Source organism: Gavia stellata, chromosome 5, assembly GCF_030936135.1.
Source record: "Gavia stellata isolate bGavSte3 chromosome 5, bGavSte3.hap2, whole genome shotgun sequence".
NCBI classification, from domain to species: Eukaryota; Metazoa; Chordata; class Aves; order Gaviiformes; family Gaviidae; genus Gavia; species Gavia stellata.
Genome location: NC_082598.1, coordinates 25,109,282 through 25,127,594, shown reverse-complemented (window position 1 = coordinate 25,127,594; position 18,313 = coordinate 25,109,282). Strand labels below are relative to the sequence as shown.

The window sequence follows — 18,313 nt, the reverse complement described above, 5'->3', positions numbered from 1 at the left end:
CCAATATCTCACTTTTCCACAGGAGAAATATTCACTTTTAGCAAGCAAGGACATTGTTATTACACTTTGCTTTAGTAAAGAGGTCACAAAGTAACAAATAAGCAGTCTTATCCCTGACTGGTATCCCTGTCACTTGCTCACCCAAAGATACCACGGAAATATTCACACCTTTCAAAAAGAAAGAAGAGAAATGGGGCTGTTAGTTTCCAGTGATTCTGTCAAGTGAACACTTTATTTTGCCACTTAAAACGAAGTTCTTCTGAAAGATCGCTTCTGCCACTCTTCCGCAAATAGCGAGACAGGAGCTGCTGTTTATCAGCCAGCCTTGGAAGGGTCTTCTTCCAGCAGCAAAGCAGCTCATAGATCTGGTGTGTTAAATTATCAGGGCACTTCAGCCTAATAAGCTGAATTACGCTCCGCTGAACAGGTAAACGTAATGCGAGCAATGATGTATTATCTTCTGCAAGCTCTTCTGCAAGCCAATATAGCAAGTTGTCCCATAGGGCCTCTGAAGGGCAAAAATTAGTAAATTAAGATCATTATTCTTCTGCTATGTAAATCTTTCTTTCTTTTAAAAAAGCTTTCTAACGGTGGAGGCTCAGTGGGTGAACTCCCCAACTAAATATGATTTGGTTTTTACTTTAACGAAAACATCATCACTTCTTATTTCTGATGTTATTTTTGGTAACTGCACTGAGACATGAAGTGAATTTAGTCAAGAGCAGATTCAACAACGATCTCTAACTTTTGGAACCGCATGGGGAAAGCTAGCAATAAAATAAAAGAGTTTGGGCATTTCCTAAGACTGATACATAACTTATACTGGAGCTTTCCAGTACAAACTGAATATCCTTATACAGAAAGGTATATGTTGCTCAAGCACCCCACCACAACATTATCTTACAAGAGCTTTTGCATTTCCTAGTAAACAGATAACTTTTTTTTTCTTTGAATATCTTTTAACATGTTAACTACTTCTTTGGTTCATGAATATGGCATTTTAAAATGTCAGTTATAGCTGAAACAAATCTTGGCATTTAAAAAAGCAAATAGCAAATATAACTATTATTTATATTGATATGAATATATTATGTATGTGTTCTTACCTGATGAATCAGAAGAAATTATTTTTGTGCTTTGTGGACGGTTGATCAACTTTTCATGCTATCAAAGAAAATGGGTTGAGGAAAGAGAAATGACTAAATGAGTAAGGGATGAGGTGTAGGATATGGGGGTAGACTTCAGTAAATCAGCATTTAAGAGGATTTGTGTCATTATTAATAACCAGTTAACACCATCAGCAGGTAAAAATCAGTATACACCTATTAAAATAATGAAACTAAGTCTGTTTACACCAAATGAATGTTTATTGCATCTTACAATTTATGCAATTTTATAAATATTTGATCAGTAGCATTATGTCATGACTGTTGTATAGAAACTGGGTGTGTAGAAAATATGTATGGAACTTTCGTACATGAAATGGATTCTAATTTTGAATATTGCATTAACTTTGCCTTGCTGTCTCTGTGTTCTTATTACAACTGTGTGCATACTATACTGTTTCAAGGAAAATAACAATTTCTAGGTATGCAGTAGCTATTGTTAAGTCTAGAAATCATACTATGTTTGTATCTATAGTTATTCATTTTACATGGTTCAACTTTTAATTATAAATCACTAATAATCATCAGAATTCAAAAGACAAATTCCATTAGAAAGCACAGAGTTCTTCCTCTGTCTTCCTCTGAACACGGGAGAGAAAGAAAAAAAAACTTTGTCCTTTTTCCCTATGACTGAGAAAGAGGAAAGTCTTGTGGGCTTTACTGTTGTTTCCTGCTCCATATAGAACAAGAAATTACTTACATAAGCACTAAGCACAAGAATAGATTAATTTGTATCAAGTGGAGTTCAGCTCTTTGTTAAAAGCTGTAATTGTCCTCTTTTAGTGCCTACGTTACTTTTGTCACACACATTCAGTTGTATTACCTGGCTGTTTATGCACAGCTTTCCCGGTGAGACTTGCTCCAGGTTTATTCACTGAGCTTCTTTTTTGCATTTGTGAATTAAGAGCATGAAACTCCAACTGGATATATTACTCTGTTTTCTTGCTGGGCATACTGAGCTTTGCTGAGCTTACCTTAAATACTTTTACAGTACAGACTTTATATACTGCTCAATATTTGGAGTGTTTCATATGTACTGAGCTACACATCCAAAAGGTCAATACAATCATAACTGTCACCTATTCATCTGTGAATTAAACAACTTTTCATCAGGCCTTTACTCAGTCTTCTTGGTAGGGGGTTTCAGTGTGCACAGGATGCACACAGGACGCACTGCTTGGCAGTGCAAAACCATCCTGTGCTGTACTGATCTTGAGATCTGGATCTGCCTCGTCTTGCGTGCTTCTACAGCAATTCTGTCCCTGGACGTGCCCTAGTGTGAAGATAGCATAACATGGCGAAAAAAAGCCCTCAAAATAAAGGGAATATAAAGCTCTTCCAGAAGGGGGCATTGTTTTCCTTCCAAGACTGAGCTTTCTTTCGCTTTGTTTAATTATGCGTTTGTATTTAAACTTATTTTCATTCATTAATGAGTATTTGGCACCTCAAAGGTCTGCATGAGATTTTCAAAGTTATTGTAGATGAACTCAATTACCCGTGCATTGACTTTAATCTGAACCACTTTATGCTACTTACTGTTAAAATAGCAGCAAAAATGATAAGAATTGAAAATTAGTATTGTCTAGAAACAGTGTAATAATATACAATGCATTAGCTCCAAAACATTAAATATGCCTTTAAAGATTAAATCTGTGGTGAAGTGCTAAATTTACCCACAGTTCAGCTGCACTGGCATGTGGCCCCACTGTTCTGGTTGACAGTGTAAGTAAAATATTCTTAGCGGTCAAAGCAGTTTTCTAGCCTGGAAGGCCCTTCAATAAGCTGAGCAACTGCCTTTTGCAAGCAGAGGATCACACGATATTTTGCTGTTAGACAGTCATTAGACATAAAACTTCAGCAGAATAGTAATTTGATAATGCTTGTATGTATTACAACAATGTCTTTTTGCAAAGCACTCTCATTTCAGCCAGCAATACTGAAGTGCTCTGTCAAATGGACTTCTCAGACATGACCAGACTCTACCAGCATATCAAACAGGACAGGCAGAAAAGGAGAAATTAACCTCTTAAACTCTTTAGCCTAGTTTCACATAAATACAACTGCTTTGAAATCAGTAGAAATATTACTGATATGCACACGCATACTTGACATCAGAACCTAATCCACTGTATTTTACTTGTGTTGAATATAAGAGGTTTGACCAACCAGTGGTTTCTAATGCTGAGGAAATGAAAGCTCCGTAACAGGAATAATTAGTGAAGATCAGCTCACTTCTGTACAAATGTAGCATGTTTAAAATAAAACTGATGTGAATGGTTGCATACAAAGTAAACAACCACTGCTTTGACCACTGTCAGAAATACATTTGTAAGACAGTGGATAATGGGGGCACATACATATAAAAATGGCTTATAATCTATATAGTTACTGTCTTCTCTCCACAATTCAGGGAAAATTTAGGTGGGAATTTTACAGAAATCAGTGAAAATGTGGTCAAAAAGGTTGCCTTAAAAAGATTCCACGTGTCTTTGTCACAATAAAAATCAGGCATTGTGGATGGTACTAACTTTATAATCTGGCAAAAAAAAAGAAAAAGTCAAAACTTAATTTCATTTTGTTGAGAAAATTTCTATTGTTACTGGCAACACTGAGTATTTGTGATCTCATGGGTATTAAAACTTATACGTTACATGTTTAAACTAAACTTAAGATATTTATTAACTCAACAAAGTAGTAAAATGTAAATAGTCTTTGCTGTTCTTACCCTGCATTTACTGCTATTTCAGGGATTTTGTTCCCAAACCATGAAAGGGTCTCCCAGCATCCTGGGTGCAAGTGAGAAGTCCATCAACAATGCTACAAGTTAGAGTCAACTAATTCACAATTAAGACACGAGAGCCTGTGACAACTGAAATTCTGTAAGCAGCTGTGTTAGTGTCAGCAATACTGTAAACAAGACAGCATTATCAATAGGCCGGATATGAACACTGAGCATTATATTTTAATACGCTTGTGAGATTTGTGGTGTCTTAATTGCCGTACTGTAATAGTATACATGTGATAGAAACTAGCAAAATTGAAGGATCATTGCTTGAATGTATGTTTACGCACACGGATGTGGTCAGATAGTTCTAGGTGTTTTGGCAATATATATTAATAGCATCAGCATATGACTAATTATAGACAGTGCCAGTCTCGGTTCATATTATATGAACATTCACACAAAACTTGTACTTTAATGAAGTGATAAATAGCAGTTGCATTTGACAGATGGTTGGTGTAGTTATTTGTATAATTAGTGCATTAAATTCCTCCACAACTGCATTTTTTCATCCAATTTTAACTCTTTCCTTCTATTTCTTTTATTCATTAGAATTCCCACCTAAACGTGAAGATATATCTGATTAAAATTTCTTGATCAGATTATGGATGGTAAAAACAGGATAAAGTTCTTATGATAATTTTTACTGTCAGTGCTTTCATCACTGTTAATAATTTTAGAACACATAATAAGATATGGTAAGCAATTAGAATTTCCTTTTCATTGCTCTGGCATTTAATTGCATCTGGATCATTATGTTTAATATATGGTTCTGTCTCTCTTCCAGTCAATTCTTTTTCTAGATCAAACACATTTTTAACTGCTGCAAATATCCTGTGAAAATGAGTTCACCTTTTGATTATTTTTGTATGTAAAAAGTATGTTCTTTTATATTATTGGTTACACCTGCAACTTACCATTATCATTGTTCTTATATCCTGTGAAAGGAGATATAATCATTCCTTTTTCAGTTCCTCCATAATATTCATAAGTGTACACAATATTTCAACTTCTACCAAAACTGCCTGAAGTGTTGTATTGTCAATGTACTGTCTCTCTACCCGGAATCACTCCATGTTTCTGATCACCTTTCTGTCCTCTTCTTCCAAATCCTCCTTCTGAGCTCTATGACCAGGACTGCAGAGTGCAGTCATGATGTGGATGCCTCATAGATATATGGCATAATCTTGTTTTCACTTTTGTTCTCTGATAATTTGGAACATTCCTCTTTCTTACCTTTTTATTTGCTGCTGAATGCTCTGGAACTTTTCAGAGAGCAAAATGATCAAAGATTTCTTTTTTGAGTTGTAATATGTAATTTAGAGTCTACCAGTATAAAATCAGATATGTACTTCCACCCCAACAAAATACTTATTGGCATCTAAATTACCTAGTTTATTTTCTAGTCGCTCAGTATCATTATATTCTGTGATTCTTCACAGACAATTTTAGTACTCTGAATATTTTGTACTGTCATCAGACTTTTCACTTAATTATTCAAAAGTTTCTGATGAATATGTTAGCATGGATCCATGTGGGACTTCACTAGTAATCATCTTGCACTGAGAAAACCAAAGCTTTTTCCTACTCTTTTTTTCCTATGTTTCAGCCAGCAAACAAGCCAAAAGAGAATATTTTTTGTTCTTAAAATTTCTGTAAGTTTGTTCAGTATGGATATTACATACCATTCAGTATGAATATTACATACCACTGTCCATCCAACCTGCTAAAAGAAATTCTGAGCTTGTTTGTACATTGCTGATGGATCAGAACTGCTCCATCAGTGACTCCTGTGTGTATCTGTAAAGCAAAAATCATACCAAGATCCTTTTGCCTAATAAATATGTAATAAGGGAAAAAGGGAAAGATCTCTAATATTATCAAATGAGAAACCCACCTTTGGTAACGTTAGTGCTAATTTACATAGTGGAGACTGGTGTTGATATTCACGATATGGCAAGGGTTGTTCCCATTCCTTGGTTATCATCTCCCTGTTAATTTTATAAAACACTGCTGTTCCTTTGTAATGAGGTGAACTGTGGTTACCGAATTCATCCACTTCTTTAATTTGGAGCTCCAGCCTGGGTTTTCTTTGTGAATGAAAAATCAGCCTGTAGACTTTTCCAAAATCTTTTCCATCCTCTGCAGTCCATACAAACAACAAAAAAATTTTTTTACACTGTATTTAGATGTGTGGCATCTAAAATAATTCATTAGGATGAGTCATATAGAGCTAATCACATAAGAATTGGTTGTTCTTTATCATTGTTATTACTTTATATTGAACATCTGATGTTCAAACATTCCTGCCAGCCTGCATCAGTAGTTGAAATGTCTTCATAGTTAGCTGTCTTAGCCCCTCAATTGTTGGCATAAGGGATAAGTAGTGAAGGCTGTGCTGCAAGTTGAAAAGTAAGGAACATGAAAGGGCATAAAGTACATAACAGAGAGAAATAAAAATAAAATGGTGTTGTGAATGGAATTAGAAGTATATGCTTTCTGGTTATTCAGGATGGATATCTGTCTATCTGTAACAACAAAATGAATGGAGGCAGACAGGTAGGTGCATTTTTAGGATTTGTAATTCCATTTTCATTGACACATCCATAACACTATCCTTTGCATATATGAGCAGGCACTCCTTGGGGGCTGGAGACTTCTCTTTTTGAAGAGTAATTCTTTCTTTAGGGTAAATGGAGTTTTCAATGGGAGAGTTGATGTACAAAATGTTCAGAGGGCCAAATCTATATTTATATGTTCTTTCCAAAACTGACAGAAGAGACTATACGTAATTTCAGGTGAAAACTTTTCTGAGGCTTCTTATCTTTTTTCCCTTTAAGCAAATCTCTGAATGGTGGCAGCCACTGTGTGGAATTTTAGAGGCTGCTAATGGAAATGACATAACAACTCTCTCTCATCACCTCAATTCATAGTGCAAGTCACAAAAAGCGACATTTTGCCCTGGATTTCAGTGTTCAGTCTTGCTCACTTTAAGTGAATTTACATAGATAAAATAGCAGACAGATTATTTTTATTTGGAATCTGTTTAATTCCTATCAAATGTCCTTTATATTAAAAAGCCATTGATGGAAACCTGCCCTTTTGAAATAAAAGATAAAATGCCAGCTGTTTCCAAGTGACCAGGTTTCACAGAATGGCAGAGGTTGGAAAAGATCTCTGAAGATCCTCTTGTCCAACTCCCCTACTCAAAGCAGGGTCATCTAGAGTAGGTTGCTCAGGATCTTGTCCAACTAGTACATTTTATTTTTCAGATGGAGCAGTTTCCCATGTAGTTCCATGCACCTATCATTTACAAGAAGTAAAACACTGAAATAACTAAATGTGCTGTGACTAACCACAATCTACTAATGCTCACATACAGTTTTTCTGAACAGCTGAGGTGATTGATAATGTTCATCCAGATGCATGAATTAATTATCTTACCTGAAGCAAATATATTGCCTCTAAATCTAAAATGAATCTGCTCTCCTTCTCTTAATGGGAACTGCTGCGTAGGTTCTGGGGGACCAAAGTAGCCCTCCTCATGGAGATTTTGAAGTTGACAGGTCAATTCTTTGGATGCAGACAGCAAAACTACTATTTTATATGGGTTTTCTCTTTTCCGATACAGTATCACATTAGCCATTGTGCTACAAACAGCTTCTTCCAGAGCCTGAGCAAAGAGGAGAAGATACGTGTTTTCCAAGAGGAACGAAAAGCGAATGACCACAAATCTGTGTTAAAAAAACAGGCAAGAAAATATGTTGAACAATTTTATCAACTGCTAACAATTTATTATGTAAAATAATACAGGGCTCAGTCTCCAATGGAACCTTTGCTGCCTCCTTTTTATTCTTGTTTCCAACACATGAAAGGGTGGAAATTTGCCTGCTTCTGTAGCGTAGAGTATATTGACTCTGTATCTATGAATTCAGATACATATGAATTTTAGATGAAAGTAAAAGAATATTTCTTAATAAGAAATTCCAAAAAATATTACGGTTTTGTAGTTAGAGAGCTAAATCACAGTTTCAAATTAAGATTAATAGCTGCATTTCTTGTTTCAGGTTTATATATATTACATTTTGTACAGTCTATAGATGAAAAAATATTTAAACAAATTTATATTTTCTGTAATTATGATTAACAAATCTAAATGATCTTAGACTGCAAAGGGGAAGAAAGAGATGCTGGCAAGTTAATAATTAATAGTGGAAGATTTCTTAACTCTACTAATTTCCACTGATCCGTATACTTGGAAGTAAATATTTTAGCAAATAAAATTTTATTAACGTATTCATACATTACCTTTCTAAATGCTCATTTAGTTCAAATGATACAAGCCCATTCTGTGCATTCTGGATAATAACATCATCAAACACCTTCCACCCCTCTTCTTTGTTTCTGTGACCTAATAATTTCAAAGTATCACTGAGATTTTCCCCATTTTTTCTCACAGAAGCATTCACAGACCTGGAAAGCCAAGGAATTATAGGAAAAAATATAATGAAAAATAGATCGTGCAGAAAGACTAAGCCTGTACTTGCAGCTCTGCTTTCTGCTTTCTCTACAAATGAATATAGTTTGATCTATTGTTTAATATCTTGCACAGTAATTATTACGGATTGGTTTTGAGTCATTCATAAAGATTTAGATTCTCTAGAAGTACATATCTGGAAAAAAACCCAAAACAACAAAACCCACCACCTTTTCTTCCAGAAGCAAATATTACTCAATAACCACAAAGGAATTTAGAAAATAAGACATGACTGCTATCCATTATCTCTTTCAACAGAGAAAATAAAAGTAGCTTCTCTTCAAATCAGGTGATTACTTTGATATCACGCTCAGAATCAAGCAACTGTGACATGACATGCTCTGGCTAATTTATTCTAATGAATTAAATGAGGGTTTTTTTATAGAAGCTCGTAACTTTTCTCTCACACACACCTCTCCTGATCAACTTTTTAAAACTGGATGTGAGTAACCCGTTCACCTCAAATGCACACCCTATGTACAGTCCAAAGAAGAAAATACTCCAGACAGGACGGCCTAAGCATTTCTTAAGCGTACAGCCTCAGCCTATGTGCAAATACAGGAAAACGTTGGCATAATTTTCTAAGGAATTTGTATAGAAGTAAGCAATTGAGCCATGGTCTTTTCATGGATGTGCTTTGACTGAGAATCTGAAGTGCCATTTAGACTGTTATTAAGAACAGACAGATGCCACGAGGGTACTGCAACACAATTAAATGTTTCTGGTACAGGAAACGAAATTTGAATCTCCTATAAACTGGCATGGGGACCCTTCCCGAAGCTGAAGTTTGTGATAAAGATGGATGCCTAGTCTAAGAGACCAGTGTGAGTGTAGAGCTCTTTAAAACATGATCTGAGAAGTTTTTCAGAAATGGAAAGCTAGAACATTGTCTGCCTTCTTCACCTGCACCTTGCTTACTTTCAAGACAATCATTGTCTTGGCATGTGGAAGAATTTTGAAAAAGATAATGTTTATCACAGTAGGAATAAGCTAACTCCTTTATGACCTAAAGTAGAAGTACATCAAAGCTGACTCTTGTCCCAAGCTAGTCCCTACGAAGAAATCCCAGTAAGCCTTTCTGAACCTGGAGTTGCCCATGGTAGCAGAACTGGAAGGACAACAATCAAATGGTAAGTTCAGATTGATTTTTTTTTCTACATGAAATGGTAAAAACACCATTTATTTAGCTGACTGTCAAAATAGATTAGGTCAGCTTTGGCCTTTTTTTCCACCAAAAAGTTTTATCCATATCATTGTGTGCATGATGGATAAATTTTATTGAACTGTCAGTTAACAATTGAAATTTAGAGATGTTTTTAGGCGTCCCCATGTTTTAATGCTTTTTTAAGACATTCCAAGTCTAAGTTTTAGAAATTTTGTAGTGAGTGCTTTGGAAAAATCTGGGCCTTTATATAGTGCGGCAGTTACCACAAAACTGACCTATTCCAAGCCGTTGTGTCATAAATTTTGACTCAGGAAGCCATTGGAATAAGTGAAAGTAGAAACCAGAAAATTCAAAGGCCAGGGTAGCCAAACCACCAACTGGTAAAATAATGATCACAGCAGCTTTGAGACGTGGTTGTTCTCTATGTTCAATGTTTGGCTTTGGCAAAATGGCTGAATATTTCTTGCTGAAAAAACCCCATGTATTTTTCATCCTGACTCTTGCTGGAAATACAGTGGTCAGCCTATTTAAAAATTATACATCAAATGCTATATGAATTTTCCTGGTGAAGCTGTAGCATGAGAATTGTGGGGATTTCCTTTAGCGTTTCTAACAATGTTTCTAAGTATAGCAGACTGTATAAAGGGACTAACACATTTTTAATACAAAAAAATTATTAATCAGAAACTGTTAAAATTAATTCATTTTGATGTTTTGAAGATGCTGAATTTGTAGTGAAGTTGTTCTTACCGAGGATGGTATGCTGTAGCAACCCTCTTTACCGTAGCACTAATGGCTCTTGCATGTTCTGTTTCATCTCCTTGCCTTTTTTTTTCTGGGTTTGGAGGACAGGGTAGAGTAATAGTGACTGAGCTGTTAAATGATTGGGCTGAAGGATGCTGGACATAAACCAGTGCACTAGTAGATACCACTGAGTGATACATATCGTGTCTTGCTTTCAATGTGGAAACCAATGATGTTTCAACTGGCTGAACCTAAATATGGAAAGCAATTATACAATTAATTTGCAAATGAATAAATCTTCTCTTGCATGCCTGGTTTTTTACAAATTGATTTATCTTTTGGAATTGGATTAGACTATCACAGAAGCATTAGGCTCCTCTCTATAACCCAGGAACAACTCTATCAATGTATCAGCACTTTATACAATACACAACCAAGTGCTTGAAAGTCATCAAAAACTGGAAGCTTTACTAACTAAAATATTTTGATTGTTTTGTTCCTGCTTTGAATTCAAGTTTTGAAACTCCGGAGTTCCCTGAGAGTTTGGTAATTTTCTAAGATTTTTCAAATTTCTATTTTTTTCACTGTTAATTTTAGCTTCTCTGTACCTCAGAATCAACGTTTTTAGAGGGGAAGGGAGAAACACATTATAACTGAAGCAAATTTTGAGATTATTCTCAGCCTAAGACTAAGAGGTGACAAAACCTTCTGTTGCACTGCCTGGTACAAATGATCAAGGTCCGGTGAGAAAAACTGTTTGATTAACTTAAACACTGGGCCAAGCAGTTGAAGTTTGGAGTTGATGCTTGTGTCGTTGAAAACAACTGTATTTTCTCAAGTATATCAAACAAAGGTAGGTTGTTCTTCTATTTAGCTAGAGATATCATGTTGATTACTGACATTATTATGTGGCTTTAACAAATTTGACAGGAAACCATTTGCTGTGTATACAGGATGTGGAGCTGCAACTACATTTCACTTTTTCTAATAACGGAACAGGTTGCCCTTTAACATTATTGGCACCCTTGCTTCAGAACTGATCAGATAACAGACTTATGGAACAAGTATTGTGTATTTCAAGCTCACCTTTAACTGCATGGGTGCTGGAGAACTGAATGTTTCTGGAGGGTAATAGAAAGAGATTCTAGAATCCACGCTCAGCTTTTGTGAGAGTCCTATATTTGGAACAGTAAATGTTTGTTTCCTTAAGCATGACAACACTGAAAAAACACCCAGCTGATAAATTTGCACTTCCACAAAGGTTTCCTGCATAAAGATAATGTGGGGTTAGAGTACATCAGAGGAAAGGAAGCTGTATTCTGCAGTGGATTAGCATTTTGAGAAGGCAACGTTGTTTATAGAGCAAAGTGTGAAATAAAAATACATTGAATATTATTGCCACCTGGATGTCCAGTTATCTGGTGATCTCTAGTCATCATGTGATGTCATTAATATTCCAATGAATGATTGGGGTGAAATGAAATAAACTTCTAAACTGGGTGATGAATCTGGCCCAATGCAATTCTCCTACAGTTAAAAAAAAGAACCATCCTGTGTTTCTTTGAGAGGGAGTTTGGACAACTCATACACACAGAATTGTTTTACTTCTCTGTGATCTGAATGCAAAATAATTCCCCTTAAGTTTTTACTTTTATCAAATAATGCAGTATTACACTTATTTACAAAAATCACGAACTATTGCTCAATTGTTAGTATTAGTATTGCCTTAACATTACAAATGAAAAAAGGGACCTTGTTAAATACTGGGTTTCAAATAGAATTAGTTCTTGAGAAAGTAGGAAGAAAAGTTCAATTTGACCCCACGTAGTGGACAATACAGCTTAATAATGACAACTTTACTTGTATAACTCCACAGAGTTTTAACTGAAAACCTGGAATGATGTTTTTACAATGCTTAGATGAGAGGTTACCAACCTTATGGTTTCCTTGGTATCCCTCCAAAGAGATAGGAGTTAAGTAGTTTGATTGAAAGTTCACATCAGTCACCTTCACCACAATCTCCCAATAATTTCCTCTGAAGCATGAAGTAAATGGGATTGCAATGTTGATAGGGAAAGGAATTGCTTTCTCATAATCAGAGCATTCAATACTGATGACATTGCTGACCAGCTCCTCAGAATCGTCTACCACCAAGGAACTAGTGTCATTGATTATCTTACACTTCAGATTCTCCAGAGCAGTTGCAGGGCCTTTAATAAAACAAGCTACTTCACGTTCATTCTTACCACTCTCTTCCACTAGAAATCTGGAAAAAAAGAACATAAAATATTATTATTTGTATTTTGGGTGAGGTAGTGTCTTGTATTTTTAATTAAATACTTTACTATGATGATATGCTACATTGTAGCATAAGCAGATCACTCCTAAAAATATATGTTTATGAATAGATGGGAAAATAATGAAAATTTTGTTTAGCTTTTTTCAGAACAGCTTACAAATTAGCATAAAACAGACTAATTGGGGTCCTTTCCTGCTGATTTCCAACAATTTGGGAAGTAGTGACTTTACTGGCTGTGACTCAGTCCCTCTCTGGCATAAAAAAAAAATCTATGCAATCAAATAGAAAGTTACAGTTTACTTTAGACCAAATGGAAGATCTTCATTGTGCATGCTTAAGTTGTAAACTGCTATTATGTGCATGACCAGCAGCTGTTCAATACATGCATATTGAATTTCTGGGCCCACAGATGTTTATATGTGTGCTAATAAGCAATATTTATGTATATCTGTTCTTAAAAAGAAGAATACGACTTACTCTTTGTTCATCCAGTGCCTAGATTTTTGTGCTTCTTCTGAATCATTCATAGAACGATTCACAGCAGTAAGATCACATGTTTGTGCTGAAGATGTGAAGGTAATTAGGTCATTCCTACAAATCTCATTATATGTTTCCATTTTACTGTCTTCCATTTGCTCTGTCAGCCTATATTCTTCACTTTCTACCCCTTTTGAAGACTCTTTGACTACTGCCCTTTTTCCCTGTTCAAAAAGATTTATGACAGTTCTGCCATAAATGTCTTTCGAAGTCCCAGACTGAATGTCTTCCTCACTGCTTGTAAGAGCATCTTGAAAAGCCAGTTCTGGAGACTTTTCAGTAACAGAGTTCATTAGTAGTCTGTGTTCACCATCTTCCTTCTTCATTGGAGGTTCTCTGCTAATGCCCTGTTCTTGAGCAGATACGTTTTCAGCTAATGATGCAACATCTTTTTCCACAGTTGTAGTTTCACTTGGCTGAAATTGGTTAACATTCTGGCTTTCTGTCTTGTTCAGGGAAGGAGTTCTTTGGGATTGCTGACTGGGACTAGAAGATGCTTGCAGAGACTCTGTTAATTGTCCTTCAGAACAACACTCATCTGTTTCTCTAGAAGCGTTTTGAGCAGTCTGGATCTGAGAATCATCATCTTGCCTGCAGCTAGCAGCATAAAATTTATTTTCTGCCTCTTGAAGGTGTGAGACTGTATTTATCAAATAATCCTTCACTTTCTGTAGGCAATCTATAATTCCATTGTACTCTGAGGAAAAAAATATGTAACCCAACTGAATTTTGCTACGAAAGCCAGCCAAAAATATGAAAACTCTTATACCCAATGAATACCAGCTAATTCCATAATGCCATTCAATACATGAAGCACTAAGTATTTCCTGGCTTCCATTTAATATTTTTGCATTTATTAGTATTCAGTTTGAGTGGATCTCTGAAGAATTGAATACAGACAAATACATACATGTACTTGTCCAAGTACCACTGTGTATTTGTCAAAGTACTACGGTGGCAACTCTAATGAACACCTTTCTAATGATCAGACACTAGCTAAATTCTTAATGACTATCAATCTACAGCATGGAATTGGTAAATAATAGTCAAATCAATTTGGGAAGAGCTTTAAAACTAAACATTAATTATATATATTCCCTAAAATTAAATCCTGCAAGATTCTAACGCATAGGTCTCAAACAAAGCTGTTATACACGGGCTCAATATTAAAGATGCTTAGCAGCTTTGAATCTTTGCTATGGAGAATAGAGGATAACAAAAACACCAGGACATATACAATGCTGAAGTTCAGCAATTTGTAGCATCCAGTTACAGGATACAGGATGGTGGAGGTTGCTCTTGCATATAACTAAAAACACTTGGTGAAGAAGGATGCACAAAAAGCACACAATCACTATGTGCCATTCATGTAAGATTTTATTTTTAGCCTATTTATTTTATGACCCCTTATTTTTCTTATCTTACACCTTTTCTTAGAATCCTTCCAGATATTCTCTTCAAGGTTTTCAGATGTATTACTTTCAGCTTTCCCCTCACCTTATGCTGTCAATCCCTAGAACTGGAACTGTGTCGTCATTAGTTAGGTATATTGCAAACCTGTCAGAAAATTTCTTGCTTATTTCTGTTTGCTGCATGAGATCCTGGAAAGCTTTGTTTTGCAGGTTAAATCCAGTCAAATTCAATGCAAATAAGAAAACTGTACAGAATGAAATACAGTATGGTGTGCTCTCCACTTACAATGGGCAGAGACACACAAGGGAAGGACAATAGAAAGGGCTGATACAAGTCTTACAGGAAGCCACTGGCTTATAATCACTTTTTTCAAAAATGTCACATGAGGTAAATCAATATCTCAAGGTTTTCAACTTGGAAAACAATTTTATTGAGTCAGAATGTCATCACACATTAATCTGTGATGTTATATGATCTAGATAGGTCTTTCATCTCTATTTGCATCTGATTAATTCAAACCTACAAAAGTACAGTTCAGAATAAAGCTTTTTTCTTGTTGAACTCAGTCTAAAAATTATTCCTTTGCAATACTTTCTCAATTCCCAAATGACTTGTTATTGAATTTTGACTATGTTTGGGGGAAAAAAAAAGGCAAACATGTTTTTAGTATCTTTTTTTCCACTGGTAGTTCAAAGAAAAAAATAAGTTTGTTCTAAGGTACTGCTGTTTTTCCAGGGGCACTTTTACAATAGTGAAGAAGAAATTCTAAATAGTTTAACAGGGCTGAGAAATAAAACAAAAGGATTGGAAATAACATAGCTTTGTTTGCATAAGATGTTGTAAAAGACCACTTCCCAGTCGCACTGTAAGGCAAAGTTCAAGCTTAGGCAAAACTGCCAAAATTAACCTGTTTCTGCCCTGAATTTTGCATTCTCTAAACAAAATAAAAAACCCAAAAGGAATCGTACAGCTCTTTAAAGTTCCCTGAAATCAAATTTGAAGATAACAGGGTCATTCAAAACAATGGCATTTTCCTATGCAGTGAATGGGACTTTTCTAATACTGCAGTGCTTAAAGCCAAGCAAAGACATGGCCTTGGAACTTTACACTACCCAACTGTGGGACATGAAAAGACACTTTTTGCATTCTGTTACAAGGTTAACCTCGAAATACGCCTTCTTTTGTGTTACCCACCCCGCCACCTTTGATTTTCTAACACTTTGCTTTCTGTGCTTTTTTGATGTTTGATAACACGGCTTTAGAATACAGTGACGGTTTATATGCAACTGTCTTCAAACCTTTTTGCTAACTATTTTATGGGAATTTTTTTGGAAGGAGAATGATATGGAATTCTTAGAAATCTAAAAAAACCAAAACAACCACATAGGCCATGAGGCCAACAGGGCAAAGTTGGCTTGATCTTGGACCCTGGAAGCAGGTCCTTTTTTTACAAAAATGTTCTTTTATTATTGTGGACACTTTAGAAACCTTTAGAACAAAGACTCCTAAATGCAGGCATAGCTGAAGATTTCTGCCTGGAGTCTCTCTCTTTCTCTGTTATACATCACGCGGTTAGACCGTTATTAAATGCAGAAATGTTCTTTCCTACTGCGATGAATGTTTGTTAAGATGTTGTTTCTGAGGAAAGGGAGTTTGTTTCATTCGTCACAAAACAAGCCTGCATTTGTTCAGGATTAAAATCTGGATTTGGTCCTCACAATAAATAACGCTGTTATTATATCCACATTGTTATTATAAATGCAAGAAATTAAATTCCATGTGGATACCTGTGCACTAAGATGGCAGAAGTCTTTCTTATTTTTATTGTCATCTTTTTAACTATGTTGTTACTTGTGGAGGACTGTAGACTATATGTAGGGTTTACTCGGCGAGGTGCTGGCAGCGGGGGCTGCAGGGGCGGCCTCTGTGAGGAGGGGCTGGGGCTGCCCCGTTCCGGACACAGCCGGTTCCACAATGGGCCGACTGCAGGACTGAGCCGAGCCTGTCAACAAAGCCGGTGCTGCCTCTGTGAAAACATATTTAAGAAGGGCAAGAACACCAAAGAACAGTGAGGAGTGAACAAAAGAAATGTGAGAAACAGCCCCGCGAACAGCAAGGCCGGAGCAGAAGGAAGGGGAGGTGCTCCAGGCGTGGAGTGGAGATTCCCTTGCAGCCCACTGGAGACCAGGCTGGAGCAGATATCCACGCTGCAACCCGTGGAGGGCCCCATGCTGGAGCAGGTAGATATTCCCTGAAGGAACTGCAGTCCATGGAGAGCCCAGGTTTTCCTGACAGGAACTGTGGCCTATGGGAAGGACCCACACTGGAGCAGGGAAAGAATATGAGGAGCAAGGAGTGGCAGAGAGGAACTGTTACAGATTGACTGCCACCCCCATTCCCCGTCCCCCTGCACTCCTCCAGACGAGGAGGAGCAGGAGGTAGAGGAGGTGGGAATGAAGGAGTGAAGGTGAGCCTGGATAAAAGGAGGTGTGGGGGAAAGGTGTTGTTTTAATTTCTTACCTTTGTTCCTCACTATCCAAATCTATTTCAGTTGGCAATGAATTAAATTAATTAATTTTTTCCCTGAGTGGAATCTGTTTTGCCCATGATGGTAAGTGATTTCCCTGTCTTAATATTGACCCATGAGCTTTTCCATCTTATTTTCTCCCCCTGTCCTGTTGAGGAGGGGGAGTAAGGTGCTGGGTGGGCATCTGGTGTCTGGCCAAGATAAACCCAGAAAAGTATACTATACATAAAACTTTGAAACAATTCTGTTTAGTTAATTTTATTTTTATATATATTTATTTTTCTCACATAATGAGAATTACAAGTCTCATATTGAATCTCATGTAATAGAGTCGAAAACACTGTGATACAACTGTTGAAATATGAATTTATTTGGTCTAATGAATGACCAAATACTGAAATACTAACAAATGAAAAGTAAGGTCCCCCAGCATCATCACACGGCAGAACTTAGCATCTAATATACCTAGTCCATTCTCTTTACAGCTAAGTCCCTCCATACTTGCCTGGACTTGCAGTCAATTCCTTGTGTTTGTCATAGAGAGCGCTCAGCAAGTGGCAGGTGTCTTGAATACTTTCCGTAATGTTCTCCAGCTGGTGGCTGAGAGATCTGCTCAGCTCTTTTGTTAAAGACATCAGTCTAAGCACATACTCCGCTATACCTTCATTATCCAGATCACTTTTCAGAAGCACATCTCTCGCTAGAAAGTTTAGGTGCCAGATTTGTTCCAGGAGTTGGCCTGATTTGCCTGCAGCTGTAATCTTACCTTCAGCCATTTCCATTTGATGTTCAGAATATACTACTACAATTTTTTTTCTGCTCAAACACTTCCACGAGGTGTTGTCCTTGCTTCAGACTACTACACTGTTTAATATTTGTAGCCTAAACGGCGTTTAAAAAACTGCAGTATTCCACACACGCTGACAAATCAAACTCTAGCTCAGAAACTCTGAGTTGATGTTGACTATTAAAAAGTTGCTAGGTCACAGAAAGGAGTGGCTCTCCTGTAACTATGGGCAAGGTTTGCCAAGAGATGCCAATGATGTACACCATGCACCTTTAAGGGAGGTTATGTAAATCAGTTAGGTAGCAGTGACTCAAATTTCAGGAGCTCTGGGCAATTTCTCACTTCAGTGGCTGTAA

General features: G+C 36.5%; 1 protein-coding gene across 1 annotated transcript; it reads right to left on the bottom strand.

Moving 5' to 3' along the window:
• Positions 1 to 218: 218 nt before the first annotated feature.
• Positions 219 to 17,946, bottom strand: DTHD1 (death domain containing 1). The gene is made up of 10 exons (XM_059817914.1): positions 17,672 to 17,946; positions 13,171 to 13,962; positions 12,330 to 12,660; positions 11,481 to 11,660; positions 10,401 to 10,645; positions 8,257 to 8,421; positions 7,393 to 7,682; positions 5,846 to 6,090; positions 1,107 to 1,164; positions 219 to 508 (listed from the first exon to the last, which is right to left on the bottom strand). The coding sequence occupies exons 1-10, from the start codon at positions 17,944 to 17,946 to the stop codon at positions 219 to 221; spliced, it is 2,871 nt and encodes a 956-aa protein (XP_059673897.1).
• Between the last annotated feature and the right edge of the window lie 367 nt (positions 17,947 to 18,313).

Excerpts from the sequence above, each read along its gene's own strand:
- DTHD1 (XM_059817914.1), bottom strand. The coding sequence starts at position 17,946 with ATGGCTGAAGGTAAGATTACAGCTGCAGGCAAATCAGGCCAACTCCTG. Across the intron at positions 11,661-12,329 it reads GATACCAAGGAAACCATAAG|GAAACCTTTGTGGAAGTGCA; the intron begins GTTGGTAACCTC and ends ATCTTTATGCAG. Across the intron at positions 1,165-5,845 it reads TAGCACTAACGTTACCAAAG|CATGAAAAGTTGATCAACCG; the intron begins GTGGGTTTCTCA and ends TTTCTTTGATAG.